The sequence below is a fragment of the Hypanus sabinus genome, chromosome 9 (assembly GCF_030144855.1).
Source record: "Hypanus sabinus isolate sHypSab1 chromosome 9, sHypSab1.hap1, whole genome shotgun sequence".
NCBI classification, from domain to species: Eukaryota; Metazoa; Chordata; class Chondrichthyes; order Myliobatiformes; family Dasyatidae; genus Hypanus; species Hypanus sabinus.
Window position 1 is genome coordinate 167,076,759 of NC_082714.1, and position 27,963 is coordinate 167,104,721.

General features: G+C 42.6%; 1 protein-coding gene across 2 annotated transcripts in view; it reads left to right on the forward strand.

Annotated features, from left to right (window-relative positions):
* rbl1 (retinoblastoma-like 1 (p107)) overlaps positions 1-27,963 on the forward strand; it is a 114,641-nt gene that overhangs the window by 40,782 nt on the left and 45,896 nt on the right. For both annotated transcript variants that reach the window (XM_059981084.1, XM_059981085.1), the window contains exons 10-13: positions 5,085-5,197; positions 6,396-6,499; positions 6,739-6,876; positions 24,422-24,586. In XM_059981084.1, the coding sequence (XP_059837067.1) occupies positions 5,085-5,197; positions 6,396-6,499; positions 6,739-6,876; positions 24,422-24,586 (520 nt within the window). The remainder of the gene's footprint in view (positions 1-5,084; positions 5,198-6,395; positions 6,500-6,738; positions 6,877-24,421; positions 24,587-27,963) is intronic.

Consider the following 27,963-nt stretch of genomic DNA (forward strand, 5'->3'; position numbering starts at 1 on the left):
AGCCCTCCACACTTTCCACAACACCCGCAACCTTTGTGTCATCAGCAAATTTACTAACTTATCCCTCCACTTACTCATCCAGGTCATTTATAAAAATCACGAAGAGTAGAGGTCCCAGAACAGATCCCTGAGGCATGCCACTGGTCACCAACTTCCATGCTGAATATGATTCATCTACAACTACTCTTTACCCTCTGTGGGTATCCAGAAGCCAGTTCTGGATACACAAAGCAAGGTCCCCTTGGATGCCATGCCTCTTCACGTTCTCAGTGGAGTTCCTTATCGAATGCCTTGCTGAAATCCATATACACTACATCTACTACTCTTCCTTTATCAATGTGTTTAGTCACATCCTCAAAAAATTCGGTCAGGCTCGTAAGGCACGACCTGCCTTTGACAAAGCCATGCTGACTATTCCTAATCATATCATGCCTCTCCAATCGTTCATAAATCCTGCCCCTCAGGATCTTCTCCATCAACTTACCACTGAAGTAAGACTCACTGCTCTATAATTTCCTGGGCTATCTCTGCACCCTTTCTTGAATAAAGGAACAACATTCATAACCCTCCAATCCTCCGGAACCTCTCCTGTCCCCATTGATGATGCAAAGATCATCGCCAGAGGCTCAGCAATCACCTCACTCACCACCTACAGTAGTCTGGGGTACATCTCATCTGGTCCGGGTGACTTATTCAACTTGATGCTTTCCAAAAGCTTATGTGTATATGCTCAAACTTTTCAGTCCACTGTAAGTCATTCCTATTTTCGCTAAGGTCCTTTTCCGTAGTGAATATTGAATAAATACTGAAGAATAATGAAGTATTTATTAAGTACTTCTGCTATTTCCTCAGGTTCTATACACACTTTTCCACTGTCACTCTTGATTGGTCCTATTCTCTCACATCTTATCTCTTGCTCTTAACATACTTGTAGAATGCCTTGGGGTTTTCCTTAATCCTGTCCACCAAGGCCTCATGGCCCCTTCTAGCTCTGCTAATTTCATTCTTAAGCTCCTTCCTGCTAGCCTTATAATCTTCTAGATATCTATCATTACCTAGTTTTTTTGAACCTTTTGTAAGCTTTTCTTCTTGACCAGATTTTCAACAGTCTTTGTATACCACAGTTCCTGTATCTTGCCATCCTTTCCATGTTTCATTGGAACATACCTATGCAGAACGTCAGGCAATTATCTCCTGAATTGCCACATTCCTGCTGTACATTTCCCTGAGACATTTATGCTTCCAAGTTCCTGTCTGATAGCTTCATATTTTCCCTTACTCCAATTAAACGCTTTCCTCACTTGTCTGTTTCTGTCTCTGTCCAATACTATGGTAAAGGAGATAGAGTTGTGATCACTATCCCACTGAGAGACCTGACACCTGACCAGGTTCATTTCCCAGATCAAGTACAACCTCTCCTCTTGGAGGCTTATCTACATATTGTGTCAGGAAACCTCCCTGAACACAACTAACACCTCCACCCCATCGAAACCCCTTGTTCTAGTTCTTGAAAGACTGCAATAAAATGGAAGTTTTCACAAGGCCAGGTAGCAACTGTAGAGATAGAAATGGAAACAAAGGCAAATTGAGGGCAGAGTGGAATTTTGTAAGTCATACTTACTGTTAGAAGTATTCTCTTTGTCACCCATACAAGTAGAGATTTTAAACGCGTAAAGAACTTAACTTAAGTTGGAAGGGAATTGGCTGACAGATCTTGCTATCGCAAATACAGTGGATTCTAGTATATTGGGCCATCAGTTCATTGGGACAGCGGCTTATTTGGGACAACTCTTAAAGAACAAAAACTAATTGCAGACGTAGCCAGAATTCCCTTTGTTTATTATAGTAAGTACTTTATTGATCCCAAGTGGGAAACTATTTTGTTGCAGCTGCAACAAAGTACACTTAGCAATAATGAATATAATGTTAACTAATATTAAAGTACAGAATAATGTACACAATTTACCAATGTGCAATAATGATGTACGAAATAATAAAACAGACTATTCTTCTGTGATGTATGTTCTTGTGTTGCACAGAGGTGAACTGTTGTATGTTCTTATTGCATTTGGTAGGAAATTTCTGTAATGAATCTTGTAACAGCAGAACTGAATGAATCAGTTCAAAAGGGTGCTCTGCTGCTTATTTGTTGGAGAGGATGTGTCTGATTGTCCATGATGGGTAACTGTTTGTTTAGTGACCTCCTCTCCACCAGTAACTCAAAAGAGTCTGGGTTGTAGCCGCAGATGGATCCAGCCTTTTGATGTTTATTTAGTCTTTTTGCATCACCAGCACCGATGCTTCTCCGCCAACATAAAGCCGCAAAGAAGACTGCACTCGCTACAACAGATTGGTAAAAGAGCTCCGATATCCTACTGCACACATTGAAGGATCTCAGCTTCCTTAGAAAATAGAGGCTGCTCATCCCCTTTTTGTAATCAACCTTGGTATTGGTTTTCCAGTTAAGTCTGTTGTCGAGGTGAACGCACAAATATGTGTACTTCACCACCACAACTTCTCCCAGAATGTATACAGAACTTGTCACAGTCCTCTTCCTCTTAAAATCAATCTCCCTGGTTTTGGCCACACTTAGGAGGAGGTGATTCCTCCTGCAGCACTCCACAAACTTGTCCACAAATACTCTGTACTTTGATCCCTGTCCATGGCTGATGCACCCAACCACCACAGAGTCATCAGAGAACTTCTGCAGGTGACAAGACTCAGATTTCTACTGAAAGCCTGAGGTGTACAATGTGAACAGAAATGGAGACAGGACAGTCCTTTGTGGCACTCCAATGCCACTCACCACAATCTCAGACAGCGAACAACCCAGCCATATAAACTGGTGTCTATCTGTCTGGTAGTCAGTAATACAGGAGATAGTGGATTTGTCTACACCCATCCTTTGCAGCTTCTCACTCAGAGGTGGCTGGATTGTATTGAAGGCACTGGAGAAATCAAACAAATGTGACTCCCACAGCATCATCCAGGGGGAGTGAGCTTTCTGCAACAGGTAGATAATGCCCACATGAGGTTGGTAGGCAAACTGCAGAGGTTCCAATGAAGATCTCACCTGCAGTCCATTGTAAGTCAGGACCAGCCTCCAGCATCTTCCATCACATTATTTGAGACACTATGCTGCTTAATTGGGTCAGGCTGAACTTTTTGCATCTTGTGAAAATCACATGCACATGTGTGGCGGTTAGGCAATAAACCATGCTTAAGGCTAGTTTATACTTCTGTGTAGGCTCTATGCCATAGCCTACGCAAGTGGCATACGCCGTTGTGAGCATTTATACTTGTGCATTGGTGTGTCTACATCGCTCTGTGATTCACCACCAAAACACTAGTTGGCGGTGGGGTTTCTGTGCCACTGTGTGTTTCTTCGTGTTCGTATGTACGTATTTTCGGACTTCCTCAATTAACCACTTCTCGATTTTAGTCCATTTTCCAACTCACGTTCTTCTTCTCTCTTGTCTCTCAATTCGAAAATGGCAGAGAAGAAGAAGCAACCAGAAATGGCAATGCTGTCAAGCGGACAAATCACGATTGTTGTGGTCTGCGTCGCCACGACATGTATTTGCATTTTTTGGGAGGTGCGCGTTAAGCTACAGTGTAGGGTACGCAGCTATGCTGTTACCTATGGCGTAGATTCAACGCAGAAGTATAAATTGGCCTTCAGAGTGAACAGTTTTTAAATAGTGTCAGTTGGGTGATGGTGCTCAAAAAGCAAGGATTCTTGTTATTGATAGTTGGCAAGTAATAAACAATAAGGTAATTCAGAACTCTTTTGCTCTTTGTGGTTTCAATTACTCAAGCTTCAAGATGCCTGAAACATCCGGAATGAAAATGAAACAATTTCACTACTTCAAGTTAGGAACTACAAAGAATTTGATGTTATCAACAATCAAATGAACGTTACAATTAAAATGAAGATTTGGTGCTAGCAATTTTCAAATGCACTGCCTGAAGGCAAACAACTATCTGCACTAGGTGTCTGCATTGATTTTGTTCATTTTCAGTAAATTAAAGAACACGGCAGTGTACACTAGATCAATTCCTCAGTTGATAACTTGGGAACTAATACATAGTTATAGTAGTAGTTTTAGTAGTGTTCTAATTTATTCTATATCATTTAAATACACAAATTGTTACTCAGTTAAAGAGTAGCTTGTCTTTTTATTTTGTACCTCTTTAACTAGTTCCATGAAACTTCGGCTAATTGGGGCAAAATGTATTTGTCCCGATGTGTCCCAATTAACAATCATAGAAAGCATGGAAAACCTACAGCACAATGTAGGCCCTTCTATTTTTCTAAGCTCCATGTACCTATCCAAAAGTCTCTTAAAAGACCCTATCCTATCTGCCTCCACCACTGTTGTCAGCAACCCATTCCATGCACTCACCACTCTCTGAGTAAAAAAAACTTATCCCTGACATCTCTGTACCTACTCCCCAGCACCTTAAACCTGTGTCCTCTTGTGGCAACCATTTCAGCCCTGGGAGAAAAAGCCTGCACTTCTTTCACCTACTTGTGTTCAGTAGCCACTTTATTAGGTACACCTGTACCCCTGCAACTTAATGTATAAAAGAATGCAGACATGGGCAAGAGGTTCATTTATTGTTCAGACCAAACATCAGAATGGGGAAGAAATGTGATCTAAGTGACTTTGGCCATGGAATGATTGGTGCTAGACAGGGTGGTTTGAATATCTCAGAACCTCTGATCTCCTGGGATTTTCATACACAAGTCTCCAGGACTTGCAGAGAATGGTGTGAAAAGCAAAAAAAAAAAATCCAAGTGAGTGCAGTTTTGTGGCTCAAAAGCTTTGTTAATGAGAAAGGTCAAAAGAGAATAGCCAGCAGTTTAAGCTGACAGGAAGGTGACAGTAACTCAAGTAACCACATGTTATAACAATGGAATGCAGAAGAGCATTTCTGAACACACAACTCATCGAACCTTGAAGTGGATGAGTTACAACAGGAGAAGACCATACAGGTTCCGCTCCTGTAGGGTAAATCAGGTAAAATGTGACAATTGTACAAGTTTTGAATAATTATAAAACTTCATGTACTGATTTCAGCTCTTGTTCACGGAACCCAATTGAAGCAATATCAGCCCGAGTGAAGGAGATCGGTGACATCTTCTGCCAACATTACTCTCAATCTACGGAAAACCAGGCTGGTTCTCATATAGGTGAGAAACTCAATGAGACTGTAAGCTTTCATATTCTCCCAAAGTACCGGTGTTGGGAAACAGCTGTTGAAAATCTGAAAACGGACAGTGCTAGAGCATGTGGACAGCATTTGTGGAGGGTGAAACATTTAGAAATCTGCTGATGTGAAACAGTTACCTGTTCTCTCTCCCCCCACCCCCCCCCCCCACCACCCAGAGCTGCCTGAATACCTCCTATGTTGGTTTACGTACTGTCCATGTGCCATTGATAGTGTAGTGGTCATTCAACTGCAGTACACTTAATCCCTCACTTCACATTGAGCCATGGTTTCTTTCCAGTGGTTGAGTAATCGGGTTGAGACAGGATATCTTTTTTTAGTTTAGAGATGCAGCATGGACAGGTCCTTCCAGCCCAGCAAGCCACCTATTTAAGCCTAGCCTAATCACAGAACAATTAATGTAGTGATCAGTGTATACAAACTTTCTTACAGGGTTAAACTGAGCTCAGATGCCCCAAGCTGTAATAAAGTCACGCTGACACTACGCTACTATGGGACAGGTGAAATGAGAGAAATTTTGTGCCCTTTTCGATCAAAGAGTAAAGGAGACTAGTTTATTGGCACTAAGCAATTTGTATACTGTGGGGGTGCTGCTTTTAAATATTATCCTAGAATCATAAAAACCTTCCAACAGGATGCCATTTGACCTGTTTGTGCTAGTCAAAAATGTGTTGTCATTTGAAATAGAAAATACTGGGAATACTCTGTGTCTGTCTGTCTGCGTGTCTCTAGATTTGCCCTCACCTACTGACCTAATATTTCTGTAGACAGCTCTCAACTAGAAACCTAGAAAATTAACAACACGAGGCGATTTGCCCCATCTTGCCTACCAGGTTTCAATCCCAAGCCTAATCTGGCAATGACTCTGTTCTACATGTCCAAATGCTATTATAGTGTGATTGGTGGAGGCAAAAACTCTACCAGGCAATGAATCCAACCTACATCACCATCCAGCTAGAAACCGTTTCTCTTTTTATCCCATGTAATCCTTGTTTCTGTTTTCAAACCAGTTGGTTTCTGACCAGTTATTGTTTAGCATGTGATTATTAAAAGTAGTTTACCTCTACTGTACTATCCCGATATAACTGTCTGACATTGCCTTCAAAAAAATGCTATGAACTTATGGGAATCCTCCTTTTTATCGGGATTGTTTGAAGCAGATTTTGCCATCAAACGGTTACGGCTTGCTGAAATCTTGTACTGGAAGATTCTGGAGACAGTGATGGTGCAGGAAAGTCGACGCAACCCTGGGAAAGACATGACAGTGAGTAACTGACAGTTTTGCATATCATGAAGCATAAGGCACAGGAGCACAAATCGGCCATTCAGTCCATTGTGTCTGCTCCATCCTTCCATCATGTCTGTTTTATTATCCTTTTCAACCCGATTCCCCTGCCTTTTCTCCATAACCTTTGACATTGACTAATCAAGAACCTGTTAACCTCAGCATGACTCCATGCTGTACATTCTATTCAGACTAACAGTTTATTTTAAATCTTCCAGGTTTTACTGGAGCAAGATATTTTCCATTCGTCGCTGATGGCATGCTGTCTTGAGATCATCCTGTCCTCCTACAATTCCCAGCGCACCTTTCCATGGATTATTGACATCCTGAACCTTAGCCCTTTTTACTTCTACAAGGCAAGTCCAAAGGTTGAGCCCTTAAGAAATATAGATGAGAAAGTTCATTTGATGTTAGCATCTTGTGGGCAATTCCCTCTGCTCCTTTTTATGCCCGCTTGTCAGAGCATCAATCCTAATCTCATCCCCATTTGCCTTGACATAGGTAACCACAAGATACATAATTCATATATATGTGTGTGTGTGTGTATATATATACATACACACACACACACACACAATGTTATACATTATTTTTATGTGCACATGATATGTACTGCTTTGCACAGTGCCCAATTGGAGAGACTGGATGTTTGAGAAGACATAGTTCACTCAGGTTCACCAACTGAATAGAAAAGGCAGTGACTTGCAGCAGTTTGGAGCTTCGAACAATGCCCAATCAGAGAGATCAGAATGGATTAACACCTGGAATTATGATATTGCAGCCATTAGTGAGACTTGGTTGGAGGAATGGCAGGATTGGCAGCTCAATATCCTGGGGTTGAGTTGTATTAGATGTCACAAGAGTGGCAAGGATTACTAGTTAGGGGAAACGTCACAGCTGTGCTCAGATAGAGGCGTTATAAGACCATAAGGTATAGAACCATAGAACATTTCAGCACAGAAACAGGCCTTTTGGCCCTTCTTGGCTGTGCCAAACCATTTTTCTGCCTAGTCCCACTGACCTGCACTTAGACTATATCCCCCCCATAAACCTCTCATCCATGTACCTGTCCAAGTTTTTCTTAAATGTTAAAAGTGAGCCTGCATTCACCACTTCAACTGGCAGCTCATTCCACACTCCAAACAGTGACCTCTTTGTCACTAGGTTTCTTCTGTTTAAAACCTTCCTCTCCCCTCTTCCTTTAAAGTCAACGAATGTGACCACAACATGTATGACCGTTCTTCAGTGGTGGAATTATCACCCAGGCAAGGGTGGACACACAAATAACTCCCCACCATCACACCCTTTTTGCAGTGCGAGAGCCGCTGATTGATTTCCTCGAATCGATCCTCCAAAACCCCCACCTTTCTGTGGATACAACAAGCTCATCTCGTCTCCAAAACCGTGTGTCTCTGTATCAGCGGACCTGTTTTTTATCTCCACATGTTGGACACCAGCTGTCCATCAACCTGCTCCGCCCTCCTCTCTCTGCAGGAACTTTAACAAGCAGGCAAGTGTCTTTGTGGAAAGATAAACAACTTTCAGAGAAACCATAACATCAATCTTTCGAGCAGTTTCTGTCTCTCTCCATTGCATTGGACGCCTCCTTCTCTCTTAATGCAGCTCAAACAGTGTCCAAAAGCCAGTCTCATTCTCCTGACATTTTAAAGTGATTGTCCACAGAAAATATGAACCCTAGGGCTACATAACACTATGCAAAAAGGGGACTAGTGAGGCAGGCCAGCAAGAGACCTATGATAACTTTGGAGGAGTTACAAACTTCAGTAGCTGAAATGGAAGGGACTGGGCATACAACTTTTACCCAGGTGCTTCACCAGTGACAGCTTTACGGGGGAGTGGCAAAGAGAAGTCCACTGTTGGGGGTGGGGGGGGTGGGGGGGAAGAACCTCACATGAAATGTCAGCTAGTTTGCCAGAAGGCATGTGGGAGACATGAATTCAGCTGAAAGAAGGTTCTATGTTCTGATGAAGCCAAAATGAGCTTTTGGCCATCAGACTAAACACTGTTTGGCATAAGCCAAACACCACACATCATCAAAAACACACCATCTCTGTCATGAAGCATTTTGGTGGCTGCATCATACTGTAGGGTGCTTCACTGCAGCAGGTCCTGGAAGACATGTGAAGGTAGTGGGTAAAATGAATGCAGCAAAATACAGGGAAATATTGCAGGAAAACCTGATGCAGTCTGCAAGAGAGCTGTGACTTGGGAGAAGATGTGTTTTCCAGCAAGACAATGATCCCCAAGCTTAAAGCCAAAGCTACACAGGAGTGGCTTAAAAAAACAACAAAGTTAATGTCCTGGAGTGGCCAAGTCAGAGTCCAGACCTCAATCCAATTGAGAATTTGTAGCTAGACTTGAAAAGGGCTGTTAACCCATGATCCTTATGCAACCTGACAGAGCTTGAGCTGTTTTGTAAAGAATGAGGAAAATTGCAGTGTCCAGATGTGCAAAGCTGATAGAGACCTATCCACACAGACTCAAGGCTGTAATTCCTGCCAAAGGTATATATCTGCCAGATACTGACTTGAAGGGGGGTGAATACTTATGCAATCAATAATTTTGTGTTTTATGTTTGTAATTTATTTAGGTCACTTTGTAAAGATCTGTTTTCACTTCAACACGAGTCTTTTTCTGTTGATCAAAAAAGCCAAATTAAATCCACTGTGATTCAGTGCTGTAAAACATGAAAACTTCCGGGGGTGGGGGGGAGGTGAATACTTTTTATAGGCACTGTAACGTAAAAAGATTCGGTCCCAACACAGACCCTTGTGGAACACCAACTGTCACTGGCAGCCACCAAAAATGGCTCCCTTTATTCCCACTCTTTGCCTTCTACCAATCAGCCACTGCTTTATTGATTCAGGAATCTTTCCTTTAATGCCAAGGGTACGTAGATTGTAAAGCAACCTCGTGGCACCTTGGCCTTCTGAAAATCAAGTATGCAACATCAACAATTCTTCTTAGTCTGTCCTGCTTATTATTTCTTCAAGGAATTCCAACAGATTTGTCAGGCAAGATTTTCCCTTGAGGAGACCGTGCTGACTGTGGCCTATCCTCCAAGTACCCTGAGACCTCCCCCGTACTAATCAACTCCAACATCTTCCCAACCACTGAGGTCAGACTAACTGGTCTACAGTTTCTTTTGCCTCTCTCCCTTCTTGAAGAGTGGAATGACATTTGTGATTTTCCAGTCTTCTGGAACCATTCCAGAATCCAGTGATTCTTGAAAGATCATTAATAATGCCTCCACAATCTCTTCAGCCATCTCTTTCAGATTTCTGGGGTGTACACCATCTGGTCCAGGTGACTTATCTACTTTTAGACTTTTCAGTTTCCCAAGTATGTTCTCTAGTAATGGTCACTTCTTAACCCCTGAAGTTCCACCATACTGCTAGTGTCTTCCACAGTGAAGACTGATACAATATACTTACTCAGTTCGTCTGCCATTTCCTTGTCCATCTTTACTACCTCTCCAGCATCGTTTTCCAGTGGTTTGATATCCACACTTGCCTCTCTTTTACACTTTATATGTCTGAAGAAACTTGGTATCCTCTGTAATATTATTGTCTTGCTTACTTTTGTATTCCATCTTTAATGAATTTTTAGTTGCTTTTTGTTGGTCTTTAAAAGCTTTCCAATCCTCTAACTTATCACTAATCTTTGCTCTATATATCCTTTTTAGGCTTTTATGTTGGCTTTGACTTCTCTTGTTAGCCACTGTTGTGTCATCTTTCTTATAGAAGACTTCTTCCTCTTTGAGATATATCCATCCCGTGCCTTCCGAATTGCTTCCAGAAATTCCAGCATTGCTTCTCTGCCATCATCCCTGTCAGTGTTCTTTTCCAGTCGATTCTGGCTTACTCCTCTATCATGCCTCTGTAATTTCCTTTGCTCCACTGTAATGTTGATACATCTGACTTTAGCTTTACCTTCCCAAAATTCAGAGTGAATTCGATCATATTATGATCACCTGCCCTAAGAGTCCTTTTACCTTAAGCTCTCTAATCAATTCTGGTTCATTGCACAGCTGAATCCAGAATAGCTGATCCCCTAGTGGGAGCTACTCTCAAATGTCATCTGGTAGAAATGGCATTTTAAAAACTCCCCCTCCAGGAATCCAGCACCAACCTGATTTTCCCAATCTACCTGCATTTTGAAAATCCCCCATGACTATTGTAACATTGCCCTTTTTAGCATGTATTTTCTATCTTCTATTATAATTTTTAGACCACATGCTTACTGCTGTTTGGGAGTCTGTATATAACTCCCATCAAGATCTTTTTACTGTTGAAGTTCCCTGGCTCTATCCAGAATGTTTCAACACCTTCCAACCCAATGTCATCTCTTTCTAAAGATTTAGTTTCATTTTTTTACCAACAGAACCATTCCCTCTCCCTCTGCCTTCCTGCCGCTCCTTTCGATACAATAGTTCTCCTTGGACATTAACTCCCTGCTGTAATCTTTCAGCTGTGAATCAGTGGTGCCTACAACATCATACTTGCCAATCTGTAACTGTGCTATAAGTTCATTGACCTTATTCTGTATACTGCGCGGATTCAAATATAACACCTTTAGTCATGCATTCAGCCTTTTCGATTTTGTCCACCTTTCACATTGCAACTCATCTTGTTGACTGCAATTTTGCCCTATCATCAGCCTCTCCTTGCTAGGAATCTCACTACACATTGCCTCTATTTGTAAGCCAACTACCTCATCTTCAGCACTATCACTCCAGTTCCCATCCCTCTGCCAAATTAGTTTAAACCCACCCAAACAATTTTCCCTTGAGTAAATCATGCTGATTTTATCATGTGCCTCCAAGTACCCTAAGACCTCATCCTTAATAATCGACTGCAGTGTCTTCCCAATCACTGAGGTCAGACTAACTGGCCTATAGTTTCCTTCTGCCTCTCTCCCTTAAAGAGTAGAGTGATATTTGCAATTTTCCAGTCATCCAGAACCATTTCAGAATCTAGTGATTCTTGAAAGATCAAGAATCAGGTTATGGATGGAACTGAGAAATAAGAGAGGCATGACTACATTAGTGGGGCTATATTACAGACTATCCAACAGTCCACAGGATTTAGAGGAACAAATTTGCAGAGAGATTGCCAACGGTTGTGAGAAATATAAGGATGTCATAGTGGGTGATTTTTAACTTTCCACATATTGACTGGGACTCACTTGCTGTAAAAAGACTGATTGGGGTAGAATTTGCCAAATGTGTTCAGGAAAGTTTCCTTAATCAATATGTAGAAGTCCCAACAAGAGAGTGCATGATACTTGATCTGCTATTAGAGAATGAGACAGGGCAAGTGACAGAAGTTTGTGAAGGAGAACACTTTGCATCCAGTGACCACAATACCATTAGTTTCAATGTAAGTATGCAAAAAGTTAGGTCTGTTACCTAGGTTGAGATTCGAAATTGAAGAAAGGCCAATTTTGATGGTGTCAGAATGAATCTGGAAGTGTGAATTGGGACAGGCTGTTTTTCTGGCAAAAGTGTACTTAGTAAGTGGGAGGCCTTCAAAAGTGAAATTTTGAGAACACAAAGCTTGTATATGCCTATCAGATTAAACCCTAATGATTGGCTTTCAAGAGATAGTGAAGTCCTGGTTAAGAAAAAAACGGGTGGTGTATAGCAGGTATAGGCAGGTAGGAACAAATGAGGTGCTTATGGAGTATAAGAAATGCAAGAGAACACTTAGGAGAGAAATCAAGAAGGCTAAAACAAAGCATGAGAGATGAACGATTGCAAGGGACAAATTAGTCCTCTGGAAGATCAAAATGCATGGAACCAAAAGTGATGGGGAAGATGTTAAATAAATTTTTTACATCTGCATTTACTCAGCAGACAGACAGAGTCTACAGAAGTGATGCAATGCGGTATCAATTTCTTGGACCCTATACCAATTATAGAGGACGTGTTTGCTATCTTGACCATCAGACTTGGAGCAGAATTAGGCCATGTGGCCAATCAAGTCTGCTCGCTATTCCATCATGGCTGATCCTTTTAGTTTCTCCTTCTGAACCCCATTTCCTGGCCTTCTCCCTGTAACCTTTGATGCCATGTTCAATCAAGAACTTGTCAATTACTCCCAACGACCTGGCCTCTACAGCAGCATGTGGCAACAATTTCCACAAATTCACTACCCCCAGCTAAAGAAATTTCTCCGCATCTCTGTTTTGAATGGATGCCCCTCTATCTTTTGCAGCCATGTATTTTCTGCTGTATTCATTTAATGATGTGCTGTTCCTTACTTAAGACCTGTGACTAGTGGAGTGCCACAGGAATCAGTGCTGGGTCCTTTGTGATCAGTGATCTGGGTGATGATGTGGTTAACTGGATCAGCAATTTTGCAGTTGACAACAAGATTGGAGGTGTAGTGGACAGCTTGCCAAAGGATCTGCATCAGCTGGAAAAGTGGGTTGAAAAATGGCAGATGGAATTCCATGCTGACAAGTACGAGGTGCTACTCTTCAGTAGGACCAATCAGGATCAGTCTTACACAGTAAACTCTAGGGCACTGACGAGTCTGGTAAGCAAAGTAATCTGGGAATATAAGTTCATAATTCATCAAAAATGGCATCACAGGTAAATAGGTTAGGAAAGAAAGTTTTTTGAGTACAGAAGATGGAATGGTAGTTGAAGTTGTATAAGACTTCGGTGAGGCCTAATTTGAAGTATTGTGTGCAGTTCTGGTCACCTACCTACAGGAAGGGTGTAAACAAGTTTGAAAGAGTACCGAGTACATTTACAAGGATGTTGCTGAGTCTGGAGGACCTGAGTTGTAAGGAAAGACTGAATAGGTTAGGAGTTGTGTGCTGAGGCAGCAGGCTGAGGGTAGCAGACACTAACAGAATCAACAAACTCATTCGTAAGGCCAGTGATGTTGTGGGGGTGGAACTGGGTTCTCTGACAGTGGTGTCTGAAAAGAGGATGCTGTCCAAGTTGCATGCCATCTTGGACAATGGCTCCCATCCACTCCATAATGTACTGGTTAGGCACAGGAGTACATTCAGCCAGAGACTCATTCCACCGAGATGCAACACTGAGCGTCATAGGAAGTTATTCCTGCCTGTGGCCATCAAACTTTACAACTCCTCCCTCGGAGTGTCAGACACCCTGAGCCAATAGGCTGGTCCTGGACTTGTTTCCACTTGGCATAATTTACTTAGTATTATTTATTTATTTATGGTTTTATATTTCTACACTATTCTTGGTTGGTGCGACTGTAACGAAACCCAATTTCCCTCGGGATCAATAAAGTATGTCTTTCTGTCTGTATTCCTTGGAACATAGAAGAGTGAGAAAGGGTTTCATTAGAGGTACACAAAATTGTGAGAGGTATAGATAGGTTAAATTCAAGCAGGCTTTTTCCACTGAGGTTGGGTGAGACTACAACCAGAGAACATGGATTAAGGATGAAAGATTAAAAGTTTAAAGGGAACATGAGGGGAAATTTCTTCACTCAGAGGATCATGAAAGTATAGAACAAGCTGCCAAGTGATGCAAGCAAGCAAGATTTCAACGTTTAAGAGAAGTTTGGATAGATACATGGATGTTAGGGGCAATGGAGGGTTATGGTTCCAGTGCAGATCGATGGGAATAGGCAGTTTAAATGTGGCTCAGATGGTTAGGGAAAGAAAGAAGATGGCAGCAGTGATAGGGGACTCTATAGATAAGAGGGTCAGACAGGCAATTCTGTGGACGCAGGAAAAAAAGCATGGATGGTAGTTTGCCTCCCAAGTGCCAGGGTCCAGAATGTTTCTGACCATGTCCACAATATCCCGAAGTGAAAAGGAGAACAGCCAGAGGTCGTGGTACATATTGGTACCACCGACATAGTTAGGAAAAGAGAGGAGGTCCTGAAAAGGGAGGGAGTTGAGAAGCAGGACCAAGTCATCTGGGGTTACTGCCTGTGCCACATGACAGTGAGTATAGGAATAGAATGAGGTGGCTGATAAATGTGTGGCTGAGGGACTGGAGCAGGAAGCAGGGATTCAGATTTCTGAGTGATTGTGACCTCGTTTGGGGCAGGCATGACCTGTACAAAAAGGACGGGTTGCACTTGAATCACAGGGGGACATATATCCTGGTGGGGAGGTTTGCAAAGGTTATTGGGGAGAGTTTAAACTAAAATTGCTTGTTGGGGTGGGAACCAAACTGAAGAGACTCTTGGATCACAACTGGAGAAAGCTTGCGAGAGGGAGGATAGGCAGGTGATGAGAAGGGAAGCAATCAGACCGATGGTTTGAGTTGTGTATATTTTAATACAAGGAGTATTATGAACAAATTGGATGAGCTTAGAGCGTGGATAAGAACTTGGACAGGATGAGATGTATCCCAGGCTACTGTGGGAAGCGAGGGAGGAGATTGCTGAGCCTCTGGCAATGATCTTTGCATCATCAATGGGGATGGGAGAGGTTCCAGAGGGTTAGAGGTTTGCAGCTGTTGTTCCCTTGTTCAAAAAAGAGTAGAGAAATGGTCATATTTAGCATGGAGGTCTGTGACCAGTGGTGTGCCTTAGGGATCTGTTCTGGGAACTGTACTCTTCATGATTTTTTAAAGACCTGGATAAGAAAATGGAGGGGTGGGTTAGTAAATTTGCTAATGACACAAGGTTGGGCTGTCAGAGGTAACAGAGGGACATTAGTAGGATGCAAAACTGGGCTGAGAAGTGGCAGATGGAGTTCAACCCAGATAAGTGTGAGGTGCTTCACTTTGGTAGGTCAAATATGATGGCAGAATATAGTATTAATGATAAGACTCTTGGCAGTGTGGAGGATCAGAGGGATTTTGGGGTCCAAGTCCGTAGGACACTCAAAGCTGCTGCGCAGGTTGACTCCGTGGTTAAGAAGGCATATGGTGTATTGGCCTTCAATCGTGAGATTGTTTAAGAACCAAGAGGTAATGTTGCAGCTATATAGGGCTCTGGTCAGAAACCATTGAAAGGGTGCAGAGGAGATTTACAAGGATGTTGTCTGGATTGGGGAGCATGCCTTATGAGAATAGGTTGAGTGAACTTGGCCTTTTCTCCTTGGCGTGGTGAAGGATTAGAGGTGATCTGATGGAGGTTTAAAAGATGATGAGAGGCATTGATTGTGTGGCTAGTCAGAGGCTTTTTCCCAGGGCTGAAATGGCTAACATTGAGAGGATACAGTTTTAAGGTGTTTGGTAGTAGGTACAGAGGAGACGTCAGGGGTAGATTTTTTACGCAGGGAGATTACGCAAGGAATTGGCTGCCGTGACGGTTGAGGCGAATATGATTGGGTCTTTTAAGGGACTCCTGGACAGGTACATAGAGCTCAGAAAAATAGAGGGCTATGAATAACCCTAGGTAATTTCTAAGGTTAGGACAAGTTCAGCACAATTTTCTTGGCAGAAGGGCCTGTATTGTGCTGTAGGTTTTCTATGTTTCTAAATGGCTTGATATGGGCTGCATGGCCTGTTTCTGTGCTGTATTTTTCTGACTCTGGCAAAATGTGTCATCTCATTCTTTTGTAACTGGCTGATTACTTACACTGGGTTTTGTTTGTAATCTAACTCCCCAGTTCTTTATGGTGAGCTAGGAATGTAAACAGAAATGGATGAGTTCAAGTGTTGTGAATTGAGCCTGCTGCTGCAGTTTTCTCTGTCTCCAGATGTGAGAAGCAACAGCAAGGATGGTTATTACACCCATCCACCGAGAGCGCCGCTGCTTTTATCACTGTAGTCATCTCTAAGTTTTGCAATAAAGTATTAATTTCACTGTCAGCACTACTATTGCAAACTTGATTTAATTAGTTTGCTGGAGAAGGTTTGATTTATCAGTTATTGAAGTAGGATCTTGTGTGTTATCAATCAGGTAACCCTACCACTATGTTACATTCCCAATAATGAATTGAGGCAGCAAATTGCAACCAAGTGTTCAGAAGCAGGCATAAGTCACCAGCATACGTCGTGAAATTTTATTGACTTCTTGGCAGCAGTACAATGCAATATATAGTCATAGAAAAAATTACTTGCAGTTAGTATATATTAAATAGTTGAATTAAATAAGTGGTGCAAAAATATATTAGTGAGGTAGGGCTAATGGGTTCATACTCCTTTCAGAAATTGGATGGCAGAGGGAAAGAAACTTTCTGAATTGTTGAGTATGTGTCTTCAGGCTTTGATACCTCCTCCTTGATGGTAACAATGAGAACAGGATGTGACCTGGGTGATGGGGGTCCTTAATGATGGAGCTACTTAAATTTACAAATTTGCAGCTTACTTCTATCCGGTGCAGTAGTCCATCCATGCCATATAGTGATAGAACCATTTAAATGCTGTCCATATTACATCTGTAGAAATTTGCATGTGTCTTTAAATGGTATTAGACAACTCAACCCTTGGAAGTTTCTTGTGTCTTTAAAATTGCCACCTGGTCTAAAATAAGTTGATGCAAAATTAACCAGTTTAAAGCGACTACTTTTGTGAGCTGCAATGCCACAGACTAATTTTTAACATCAAAATAGACAAACTTCGGTTGTTTTCTCTGGAGCAGTGGAGGCCGAGGGAGATCTGATAGTGATTTATGATTCATTATCATCATTATGTGCTGTTTCGTATAATGCGGGCAATCATGTCTGTGGTCTGAAAGATGCTAAATAGAATTATTCTTCAGCACTTTCAGCAAGCTATTGACATAGCATTTAAGGGACCAGTAAGCAAACTTTTGGAAAGATGGCTGCTGCACAGACCAAATAGCTACCTTAAGAATGATCATAAAACAGTCAATCGAATGGAATACTTCTCTCTATATCAATTTCATCAACTACAAGAGTGGCTTTGATTACTTAGACAGAAACACCCTACGGAAACTTATGAAACATTGTGGAATACTGCAGAAATGTATCGATATCATTTGGAAGTCCTACAACAAGATATCATGCAAAGTCATACATGTAGGAAAACTGTCAGACAACTTCAATGTCAACACTTGGGTGAAGCAGGGCCGTTTGATGGCTCCTTTCCTGTTCCTGTTGGCAGTGCACTGGACTATGAAACAGACAAGTGAAAAACAAAATGTAATCCAGCGGATTTTGTGGCGGCAACCTGATGGCCTAGAGTTTGCAGGTGACATCACCCTGCACTGCAAGGCATCGCTCTTCAAGTAGTGATTCCTTAGGGAGGTGGCGCACATCATTTAAGGATCCCTACCACTCAAGACACGCCCTGTTCCATCGGGAAGGAGGTACAGAAGCCTTAAGGCATGCACTCAGTGATTCAGGCACAGCTTCTTCCCCTCTGCTATCCATTTTCTGAATGGGCATTGAACCCATGAACACGACCTCACTGCTTTTTTTAATTTTTTTTTTGCACTCAATTTTCATAGACATACATACTTATGTAGTTCAGTTTGTTTTCTCTATTACTGTAATTCAGTTCCTTTTCTCTATATTTATCTATCATGTGTTCATGTATTTCATTGTACTACTGCCCTAAAGTTAACAAATTTCACAACATTGCCGGTTAATTCTGATTCTGTCTAGCTCTAACCAGCAGATGCAGGAGAAATCAGCACTCTTGAACAATAACTCCACCATACTGGGTCTAAGACTAAATGTTGATAAAAGTGATGAAGATAGACTGCACCAGCAACAGACCCACAGTGATGAGAGATACAACCCTGAAGGAGGTGACTTCCTTGTCTATCTTGGAAACACTGTAAGTGTATATGGTGGAATGGTTGAGAATGTCAAAGCCAGGATCAACCTGGCCAGAGTAGTTTTCAAAATCTTTAAATATGTGTGGGCATCCAGAGTCAGATTAAAGTAAACCAAGATGAGAATCTTCCAACTCAAATGTTAAAACAGTGCTCCTATATGGCTTTGAAACCTGGAGAAAACATGCTTTCATCGATCAGTACCTGAGAAGGATCCTAAACCTCAGTGGACTGACAAAGTAACCAACCAGACATGGTGGGGAAAACACTAACCAGGAATCTATGGAGAGACGGAGGTGAGTTGGCCACACTTTCAGGAAGCCGACTGACATCACCGGGCAGGTGTGAAAATGGAAAACCTGTGGAAAAAGGGATGTCCTAAGAACACATGGAAGAGAGATGTTAAGGCCAAAATTACACAATAGGAACATTCCTTGTCCACCCTTGGAAGTGGCTCAGAACAGAGGATGATGGAGACAAGAGGTCATCGATGGCCTGTGCTCCACTGGGAGCTAAGGGCTGAAGAAGGAAAAGATTCCCCTCTCTGTGTTCCCTTTCCACTCAGTCCATAATAGAGACCATATCAGAATCTGGTTTGTCACCACTCGCGTATGTCATGAAAGTTTTTTGTGGCAGTGATTATATAAAATTACTGTGGTACTGTATATAGCTAGGGTGCCTAAGACTTCTGCACAGTACTGTACATCAGTGAATGAAGTCTTTTACAGCCATGCATTTCTGCTGCGTTCATTTAACGATGTGCTGTTCCTTACTTAGTTTAGTAATACAGCTCTTTTTCTGCTTTGAGACTCCAGAAGAAACTGTCAGAATGGTGAACATAAAATACCTCACTGGAACAGGAGGAGTTTATAGATGTGGGGAAGTGGAAGGCTTATGTAGCAGTGAAAGATTAATCATTTTAATCAAAGGCTCCCAGGAATGCAATTACAATTATTATTTATCCACTGATCAAAGGAAATCAGTCTCAGTTTATCACATGGAGGACAGCGAGTTAGACCAATGGGAAGAGTTCAAAAAGAAGACAGCTTTATAGAGCAGTCAACAAGGTAGAGGTAGACAGTAGGAGGACTTTGGCAATAATGGGTCAAGGGTGAGGTAGGTTGCCTGTGTATGATAGAAACAGGAAGTATGTCTATGAGGCCGGTGTTCTGTGCTGGGTGTCAGATGTGGGAAGTCCGGGAGACTCCCAGCCTCCCAGAAGGCCACATCTGCACCAGGTTCGTTGAGCCGCAGCACCTTAGGGACTGTGTTAGGAAACTGGAGCTGCAGCTTGATGACCTTTGTCTGGTCAGGGAAAGTGGGGAGGTGATAAAGAGGAGCTATAGGTATGTAGTCACACTAGGGCCTCGAGAGACAGAGAAGTGGGTAACAGTCAAGAGAGGGAAAGGCAAAGGTCAGATACTAGAGAGTATCCCTGTGGCTGTAACCCTTAACAATAAGTACCCCTGTTCGAGTACTGTTGGGGGAGACTGCTTACCTGGGGGAAGCAACAGTGGCTGCGCCTCTGGCACAGAGCCTGGTCCTGTGGCTCAAAAGGGTAGGGAAAGGAAGAAGGCAGCAGTGATAGGGGACTCTATAGTTAGGGGGTCAGATAGGCCATTCTGTGGACACCGGAAAGAAACACGGATGGTTGTTTGCCCCCCAGGTGCCAGGGTCTGGGATGTTTCTGATTGCATCCACGATATCCTGAAGTGGGAAGGAGAACAGCCAGAGATGGTGGTACATATTGGTACCAGCAACATGGGTAGGAAAAGGGAGGAGATCCTGAAAACAGACTACAGGGAGTTAGGAAGGAAGTTGAGAAGCAGGACCTCAAAAGTAGTCGTCTTGAGATTACTGCCTGTGCCATGTGACAGTGAGAATAGGAATAGAATGAGGTGGATGATAAATGTGTGGCTGAGGGATTGGAGCAAGGGCCATTGGATCTTTGGGACCTCTTTTGGGGCAGGCATGACCTGTACAAAAAGGACAGGTTGCACTTGAATACAAGGGGGACCGATATCCTGGCAGGGAGGTTTGCGAAGGCTGTAGGGGAGAGTTTAAACCTGAATTACTTGGGGGGTGGGAACCGAACTGAAGAGATGGAGGAAGAGGGTGTTGGCTCACAAATAGAGAAAGCTTGGAGACAGTGCGAGAGGGAGGATGGGCAGGTTATAGAGAAAAGATGTGTTCAGACCAATGGTTTGAGATGTATCTATTTTAATGCAAGAAGCATCATGAACAAAGCAGATGAGCTTAGAGCGTGGATCAGTACTTGGAGCTACGATGTTGTGGCCGTTGAGACTTGGATGGCTCAGAGGCAGGAATGGTTACTTTAGAGTGCCAAGCTTTAGATGTTTCAGAAAGGACAGAGGGAGGCAAAAGAGATGGGGACGTGGCACTGTTCATCAGAGATAGCGTCAAGGCTGCAGAAATGGAGGAAGTCATGGAGGGATTGTTTTCTGAGTCTCTGTGGGTGGAAGTTAGAAACAGGAGGGGGTTAATAACTACTGGGTGCTTTTTTTATAGACCACCCAATTGTAACAGGGACATGAAGGAGCAAATAAGGAGACAGATTCTGGAAAGGTGTAATAATAACAGGGTTATTGTGGTGGGAGATTTTAATTTCCCAAATACTGATTAGTAAGGGCTTTAGATGGGGTAGAGTTTGTTAGGTGTGCTCAGGAAGGTTTCCTGACACAAAATGCAGATAAGCCTACAAGAGGAGAGGCTGTACTTAATCTGGTATTGGGAAATGAACCTGGTCAGGTGTCAGATCTCTCCGTGGGATAGTGATCACAATTCTATCTCCTTTACCGTAGCATTGGAGAGGGATAGGAACAGACAAGTGAGGAAAGCTTTTAATCGGAGTAAGGGGAAATATGAGGCTATCGGGCAGAAACTTGGAAGCATAAATTGGGAACAGATGTTCTCGGAAAAATACGGCAGAAATGTGGCAAATGTTGAGGGGATATTTGCGTGGTGCTCTGCATAGGTACATTCCAGTGAGCCAGAGTAAATTTGGTAGGATACAGGTACCGTGGTGTAAAAAGGCCGTTGTAAATCTAGGCAAGAAGGAAAGAAAAGCTTATGAAAGGTTTAAAAAAAAAACTAGGTAATGATAGAGATCTTGAAGATTATAAGGCTTGCAGGAAGGAGCTTAAGAATTAAGTTAGGAGAGCCAGAGAAAGGTCCTGGTGGACAGGATTAAGGAAAACCCCAAGGCATTCAACAAGTATTTGAAGAGCAAGAGGATAAGATGAGAGAGAATAGGACCAATCAAGTGTGACAGTGGATAAGTGTGTTTGGAGCTGGAGGAGATGGCAGAGATTATTATTGATTACTGTGCTTCAGTATTTACTATGGAAAAGGATTGTGGTGATTGTAGGGATGACACAGTGGATTGAAAAGCTTGAGCATATAGACATTCGGAAAGAGGAAGTGCTGGAGCTGTTGGAAAGCATCAACCATAGAACATTACAGCACAGAAACGGGCCTTTTGGTCCTTCTTGGCTGTGCCGAACCATTTATCAAGTTGGTTAAGTCTCTGGGGCCAGATGAGATGTACCCCAGGCTACTGTGGGAGGCAAGAGAGGAGATTGCTGACTGTCTGACAACGATCTTTGCATCATCAATGGGTACGGGAGAAGCTCCAGAGAATTGTTGGGTTGCAGATATTGTTCCCTTAATCAAGGAAGGGAGTTGAGATAGCCCAGGAAATTATAGACCAGTGAGCCTTACTTCAGTGGTGGTAAGTTGGTGGAGAAGATCTTGAGAGGCAAGATTTATGAACATTTGGAGAGGCATGATATGATTAAGAATAGTCAGCATGGCTTTGGCAAAGGCAGGTCATGCCTTACAACCCTGATGGAATTTTTTTGAGGATGTGATTAAAGACTTTGATGAAGGTAGAACAGTAGATGTAGTGTAAATGGATTTCAGCAAGGCATTTGATACGGTACCCCATGCAAGGCTTATTGAGAAAGTAGGGAGGCATGGGATCTAAGAGGACCTTGCTTTGTGGATCCAGGATGGACTTGTCCACAGAATGCAAAGAGTGGTTGTAAACGGGTCATATTCTGCATGGAGATCGGTGACCTGTGGTGTGCCTCAGTGATCTGTTCTGGAACCACTTCTCTTTGTGATTTTTATATGTGACCTGGATAAGGAGGTGGAGGTATGGGTTAGTAAATTTGCTGATGACATAAGGGTTGGGGGTCTTGTGGATAGTTTGGAGAGCTGTCAGAGGTGACAGCGTGACATCAATAGGATGCAAAACTGGGCTGAGGTGGCAGATGGGGTTTAGATAAGTGTGAAGTGGTTCATATTGGTAGGTCAAATATGATGGCAGAATATAGTATTAATGGTAAGACTCTTGGCAGTGTGGAGGATCAGAGGGATCTTGGGGTCCAAGTCCATAGGACACTTAAAGCTGCTGCGCAATTTGACTCTGGGCTTAAGGTAAACTGCATTGGCCTTCATTATTGTGAGATTGAGGTTAGGAGCGGAGAGGTAATGTTGCAGCTATTTAGGACCCTGGTTAGACCCCACTTGGAGTACCGTGCTCAATTCTGGTTGCTCAGTACAGGAAGGATGTGGAAGCCATAGAAAGGGTGCAGAGGAGATTTACAAGGATGTTGCCTGGATTGGGGAGCATACCTTATGAGAATAAGTTGAATGAACTCGGCCTTTTCTCCTTGGAGAACAACGGAGCATGAGAGGTGACCTGATAGAGGTGTATAAGATGACGAGAGGCATTGATCGTGTGAATAGTCAGAGGCTTTTTCCCAGGGCTGAAGTGGCTAGCACGAGAGGGCACAGCATTGTGGGCTGAAGGGTCTGTATTGTGCTGTAGGTTTTCTGTGTTTCTAATTTTGTTAATTAAGTCCTGTGCTTTGATGGTACAATTTTATCACAGTATTTTTGTTTTGGACGTTATGATACTTTAAATATTTTCAGTTTGAGAATCATTGTTATATTGCTTGTTGAATTTGAGCTTGTTGCATCTTTTTAATCTGGTTCATTAATAACTCAGTGGGATTTTTGATTTATTTAGCTAGCTCCACAAACTTGCACTTAAAACCAGTGAGTTTTTGCATTCAAGGACTAATATCTCCAGCATGGCTTGAGATTAATTTTTACTGTGATTTGAAGAACCTGTCCCTCTAGTCTGGCCTGGGAAAATAGGATTAATCTCTTTCTTTTGCCTAACCTCCCCTAGTGGCTTGGAGTTGGGCTGACCCTCAGTAATGACACCAGAATTAAATAAAAGGTTAACTTTCATTTAATAATTGGGAATTTATTCTAGTGATGTTAAAAAGAATTGGCACCAAAGCCTTTGAGGTGATGTAGTGTGCTATCAGATTTAAGTTGGCAGCTGAGCTTCAATGGTTTGTACTCTCTGCTGGGCCAGAGACAATATCACCAGTACTAGTACTGAGGCACTTGTGAATGCTATGGAGACATCGTCAACCAACAGAGCTAAATAGATTATTCAGTCGTTACTTTGTTGATTTTTGTGGGACTTTGCTGTGCAAATTGACTGCTGTGTTCCGTGCATGGTAGCTACACTTGAGGGTTAGCTTTATTTGTACATCAAAACACACAATGAAATATGTTTTTTGTGTCAAATCAGATCAGTGAGGATTGTGCTGGGAGCAGCCCACAAGTGTCATCATGCTTCAGGCACCAACATAGCATGCCCACAACTAACCTATTCGTCTTTTGGAATGTGGGTGGAAACTGGAACACCCAGAGGAAATTCACGTAGTCAATCACAGGGAGAGCGTACAAACTCCATAGCAACAACACTGGGAATTGAATCTCAGTGGCTGTGCACTAACTGCTACACTGCCGTGTTGTCCGCATTCTTAACTGGACAAGAGGCATACCATGCAAATGCAAGGAAATCTGCAGATGCTGGAAATTCAAGCAACACACACAAAATGCTGGTGGAATGCAGCAGGCCAGACAGCATCTATAGGGAGAAGCGCTGTCAACGTTTCAGGCCAAAACCCTTCATCAGGACTAACAGTTAGTCCTGACGAAAGGTCTCGGCCCGAAACGTCAACAGCACTTCTCCCTATAGATGCTGCCTGGCCTACTGCGTTCCAAGAGGCATACTATGATAGGTTCATTTGAGCTAATGTCTAACTGAAAAACTAACATTGATGATACTCTTCATTAGGTGATAGAAGTGTTGATTCGGGCAGAAGAGGGTCTCTCCCGTGATATGGTGAAACACCTTAACAACATCGAAGAGCAGATTTTGGAAAGTCGAGCTTGGGTCCACGATTCAGCCCTTTGGAAGGCTTTGCATGGAGCACACAGCCAGGTTCCGACATGTGAAGAGGTGCGTGCATTCCTTTTGGTAGCCTATCCCTGCTGGATTATAGTAGTATTATATCCAATCCCCTACACAAAGTGTTTCAAGAGGGTTAAAAAGTGAAATTCCCTTTCATTCATAGGTAGCCTGGTAAATTTTCCATTTACTTCTTCACTGACTTAAAATGATTGCTGTTCTTTGAGTTGCTGTGTTGGACCTTCAACATAAAAGCCCCTCAGGGCTGTGTACTAAGTCCCCTCCTTCACTCCCTGTATACCCATGACTGTGTCATCACCCACAGCTGCAATCTGCTACTTAAATTTGCCAACAACACTACATTGATTGGCCTTATCTCAAGCAATAAGGAGGTGGCCTATAGGGGGAAAAGTCATCTCCCTGACACGGTGGTGTCAAGGAAACAACCTTTCCCTCAATGTTGCAAAAACAAAGGAGCTGGTTGTGGATTACAGGAGGAATTGAGATAGGTTAACCCCCTATTGACAGCAATGGATCTGGGGTTGAGAGGGTAAACAGCTTTAAGTTCCTTGGCATCCACATCACTGAGGACCTCATGTGGTCTGTACACACCAGCTGTGTAGTGAAAAAGGCACAACAGTGCCTCTGACACCTCAGACGGTTGAAGAAATTTGGTATGCCCACAAATCCTAAGAACTTTCTACAGGGGCACAATTGAGAGCATCCTGACTGGCTGCATCACTTCCTGGTATGGGAACTGTACCTCCCTTAATCATAAGATTCTGCAGAGAGTGGTGTGGGCCGTCCAGTGCATCTGGAGTTGTGAACTTCCCATGCTTCAGGACAGTTACAAGACAAGTATAAAAAAAGGGTCCGTAAGGTCATTGGAGACCCAAGTCACCTCAACCACACAGTCTTTTCCAGCTGCTACCATCTGGGAAATGGTACCACAGCATAAAAACCAGGACCAACAGTCTCCGGAACAGCTTCTTCCACCAGCCCATCAGACTCATTAACTCACGCTGATATGAGGGTATTTCTGTGTTGCAGTGACTGTTCTATTTATTATAAATTGCTATGATTGCACATTTAGATGGAGATGTAACGTAAAGATTTTTACTCACGTATGTGAAGGATGCAGGAAATAAAGTTAATTCAATGTTTACTCATTAAAACTCCATTCTTCATCTATCTTAATTCTAATTGACACCCAGCTGCCCTCCCCACCCCCCATGCTTTAAAACTTGACTTTCCCCAGTAATGCTTCACTTCAATTTCCCCACTTCACTACAAAATGTTTTGTGCACTAGAGCCATACCTGTGGGTCTGTCACCAATTAATCATGCCCCTTTTCCTCTTAAATCATTCAAGATGGTTAATCAGGCTGTTGCTCGACAATAACCTTCAGTCATCTAATTCCACAGAACTATCCTTGTATAGCTCCTGTCAGAACCATTCAGATATAAAGGGAATTTCTCCATTGTTGGCTTCTCTTGTATATCATATTCTGTGTATGCAGGGGGGATAGGAACCAGTATGATAGAGCTGAGGAACAGTAGATTTTCAAATAGATTATGTAATGAATGTGTGAGGAAGGACAAGCCAATGATTGGGTACAACTGCAGACAGAGCACATTGTTAAGTAGTACCACAAAGGCAAAATTCATTAGGGCAAAGAATGCAGGACTGAAGGTGCTGTATTTAAATGCACTTTGAATTCAGAATAAGGTAGGTGAACTTGAGACACGATTAGAGATTGGTCAGTATGACATTGTGGGCATCGCTGATTCATGGCTGAAAGAAGGTCATAGTTGTGAGTTCAACATCAAAGGATATGCTTTGTATCGAAAGACAGACAGACAGACATACTTTATTGATCCCGAGGGAAATTGGGTTTCGTTACAGCCGCACCAACCAAGAATTAGTAAAGAAATATAGTAATATAAAACCATAAATAATTAAATAATAATATTGAATCATGCCAAGTGGAAATAAAGTCCAGGACCAGCTTATTGGCTCAGCGTGTCTGACACTCTGAGGGAGGAGTTGTAAAGTTTGATGGCCACAGGTAGGAATGACTTCCTACGACGCTCAATGTTACATCTCAGTGGAATCAGTCTCTGGCTGAATGTACTCCTGTGCCTAACCAGTACATTATGGAGTGGATGGGAGTCATTGTCCAAGATGGCAAGCAACTTGGACAGCATCCTCTTTTCAGACACCACCGTCAGAGAGTCCAGTTCCACCCCCACAACATTACTGGCCTTACGAATGAGTTTGTTGATTCTGTTGGTGTCTGCTACCCTCAGTCTACTGCCCCAGCACACAACAGCAAACATGATTGCACTGGCCACCACAGCCTCGTAGAACATCCTCAGCATCATCCGACAGATGTTAAAGGACGGGTAGAAAGGCACAGGTGCCGGTGTGGCTCTGTTGGTAAGAAATAGATTTGCATCTTTCGAAAGAGGTGATGGGGTCAGAGAATGTTAAATCTTTGTGGGTGGAGTTAAGAAACTGCAAGGGTGAAAAAAAGCATTCTGGCCTCCAAATAGTAGCCAAGATGTGTTGAGATTGCAAAGGAGGTGGAAAAGGCATGTAATAAAATGTCACAATTGTAATGGGGGACTTCAGTATGTAAGGGGATGGGGGAAATCAGGTTGATGTCAGATCGCTAGGGAGGGAATTTGTTGAATGTCTATGAGATGGCTTTTTAGAGCGGCTTGTGCTTGAGCCTACTCGAGGAAAGGCTGTCTTAGATTAGTTGTTGTGTAATAACCCAGATCTTATTAAGGGGCTTAATATAAAGGAACCCTTATGAGGCAGTGATCATAATATGATTAAATTCATACTGCAATTTGAGAGGGAAAAGCATAAGTCATATGTTTCAGTATCACAGTGAAGTAAAGGAAATTGCAGAGAGATGAGAGAGGAGCTTGCCCAGGTGGATTGGAGGGTGATGTGGCTGAAGTTTCCAGGAATAGTTCACAAGGTTCAGGATAGATATGTCCAACAGAAGTTCTTCTTAAATGGCAGAGCTAGACAGCCGTGGCTGACAAGGAAAGTTAAGGACTGCATAAAAGCCAAGGAAACGGCATATAAAGTAGCAAAAGTGAGTGGGAAGTTGGATGATTGGGAAGCTTTTAAAATCCAACAAAAAGCAATTAAAAAGCTATAAGAAGGGATGAGATTAAAAATGAGGGCAAACTAGCTGCTAATATAAAGCATGATACTAACATATTTTCAGTTACATAAAGAATAAAAAGGTGAAGGTTGATATTGGAGCACTGGATAATGATGCTAGTGAGGTAGTAATGGGGGTCAAAGAAATGGCAGATGAACTTAGTAGGTACTATGCATCAGTCTTTAGTGTGGAAGACATTAGCTGTTTGCCTGAGGTCCGTGAGTGCCATTGATATTAATAGGCA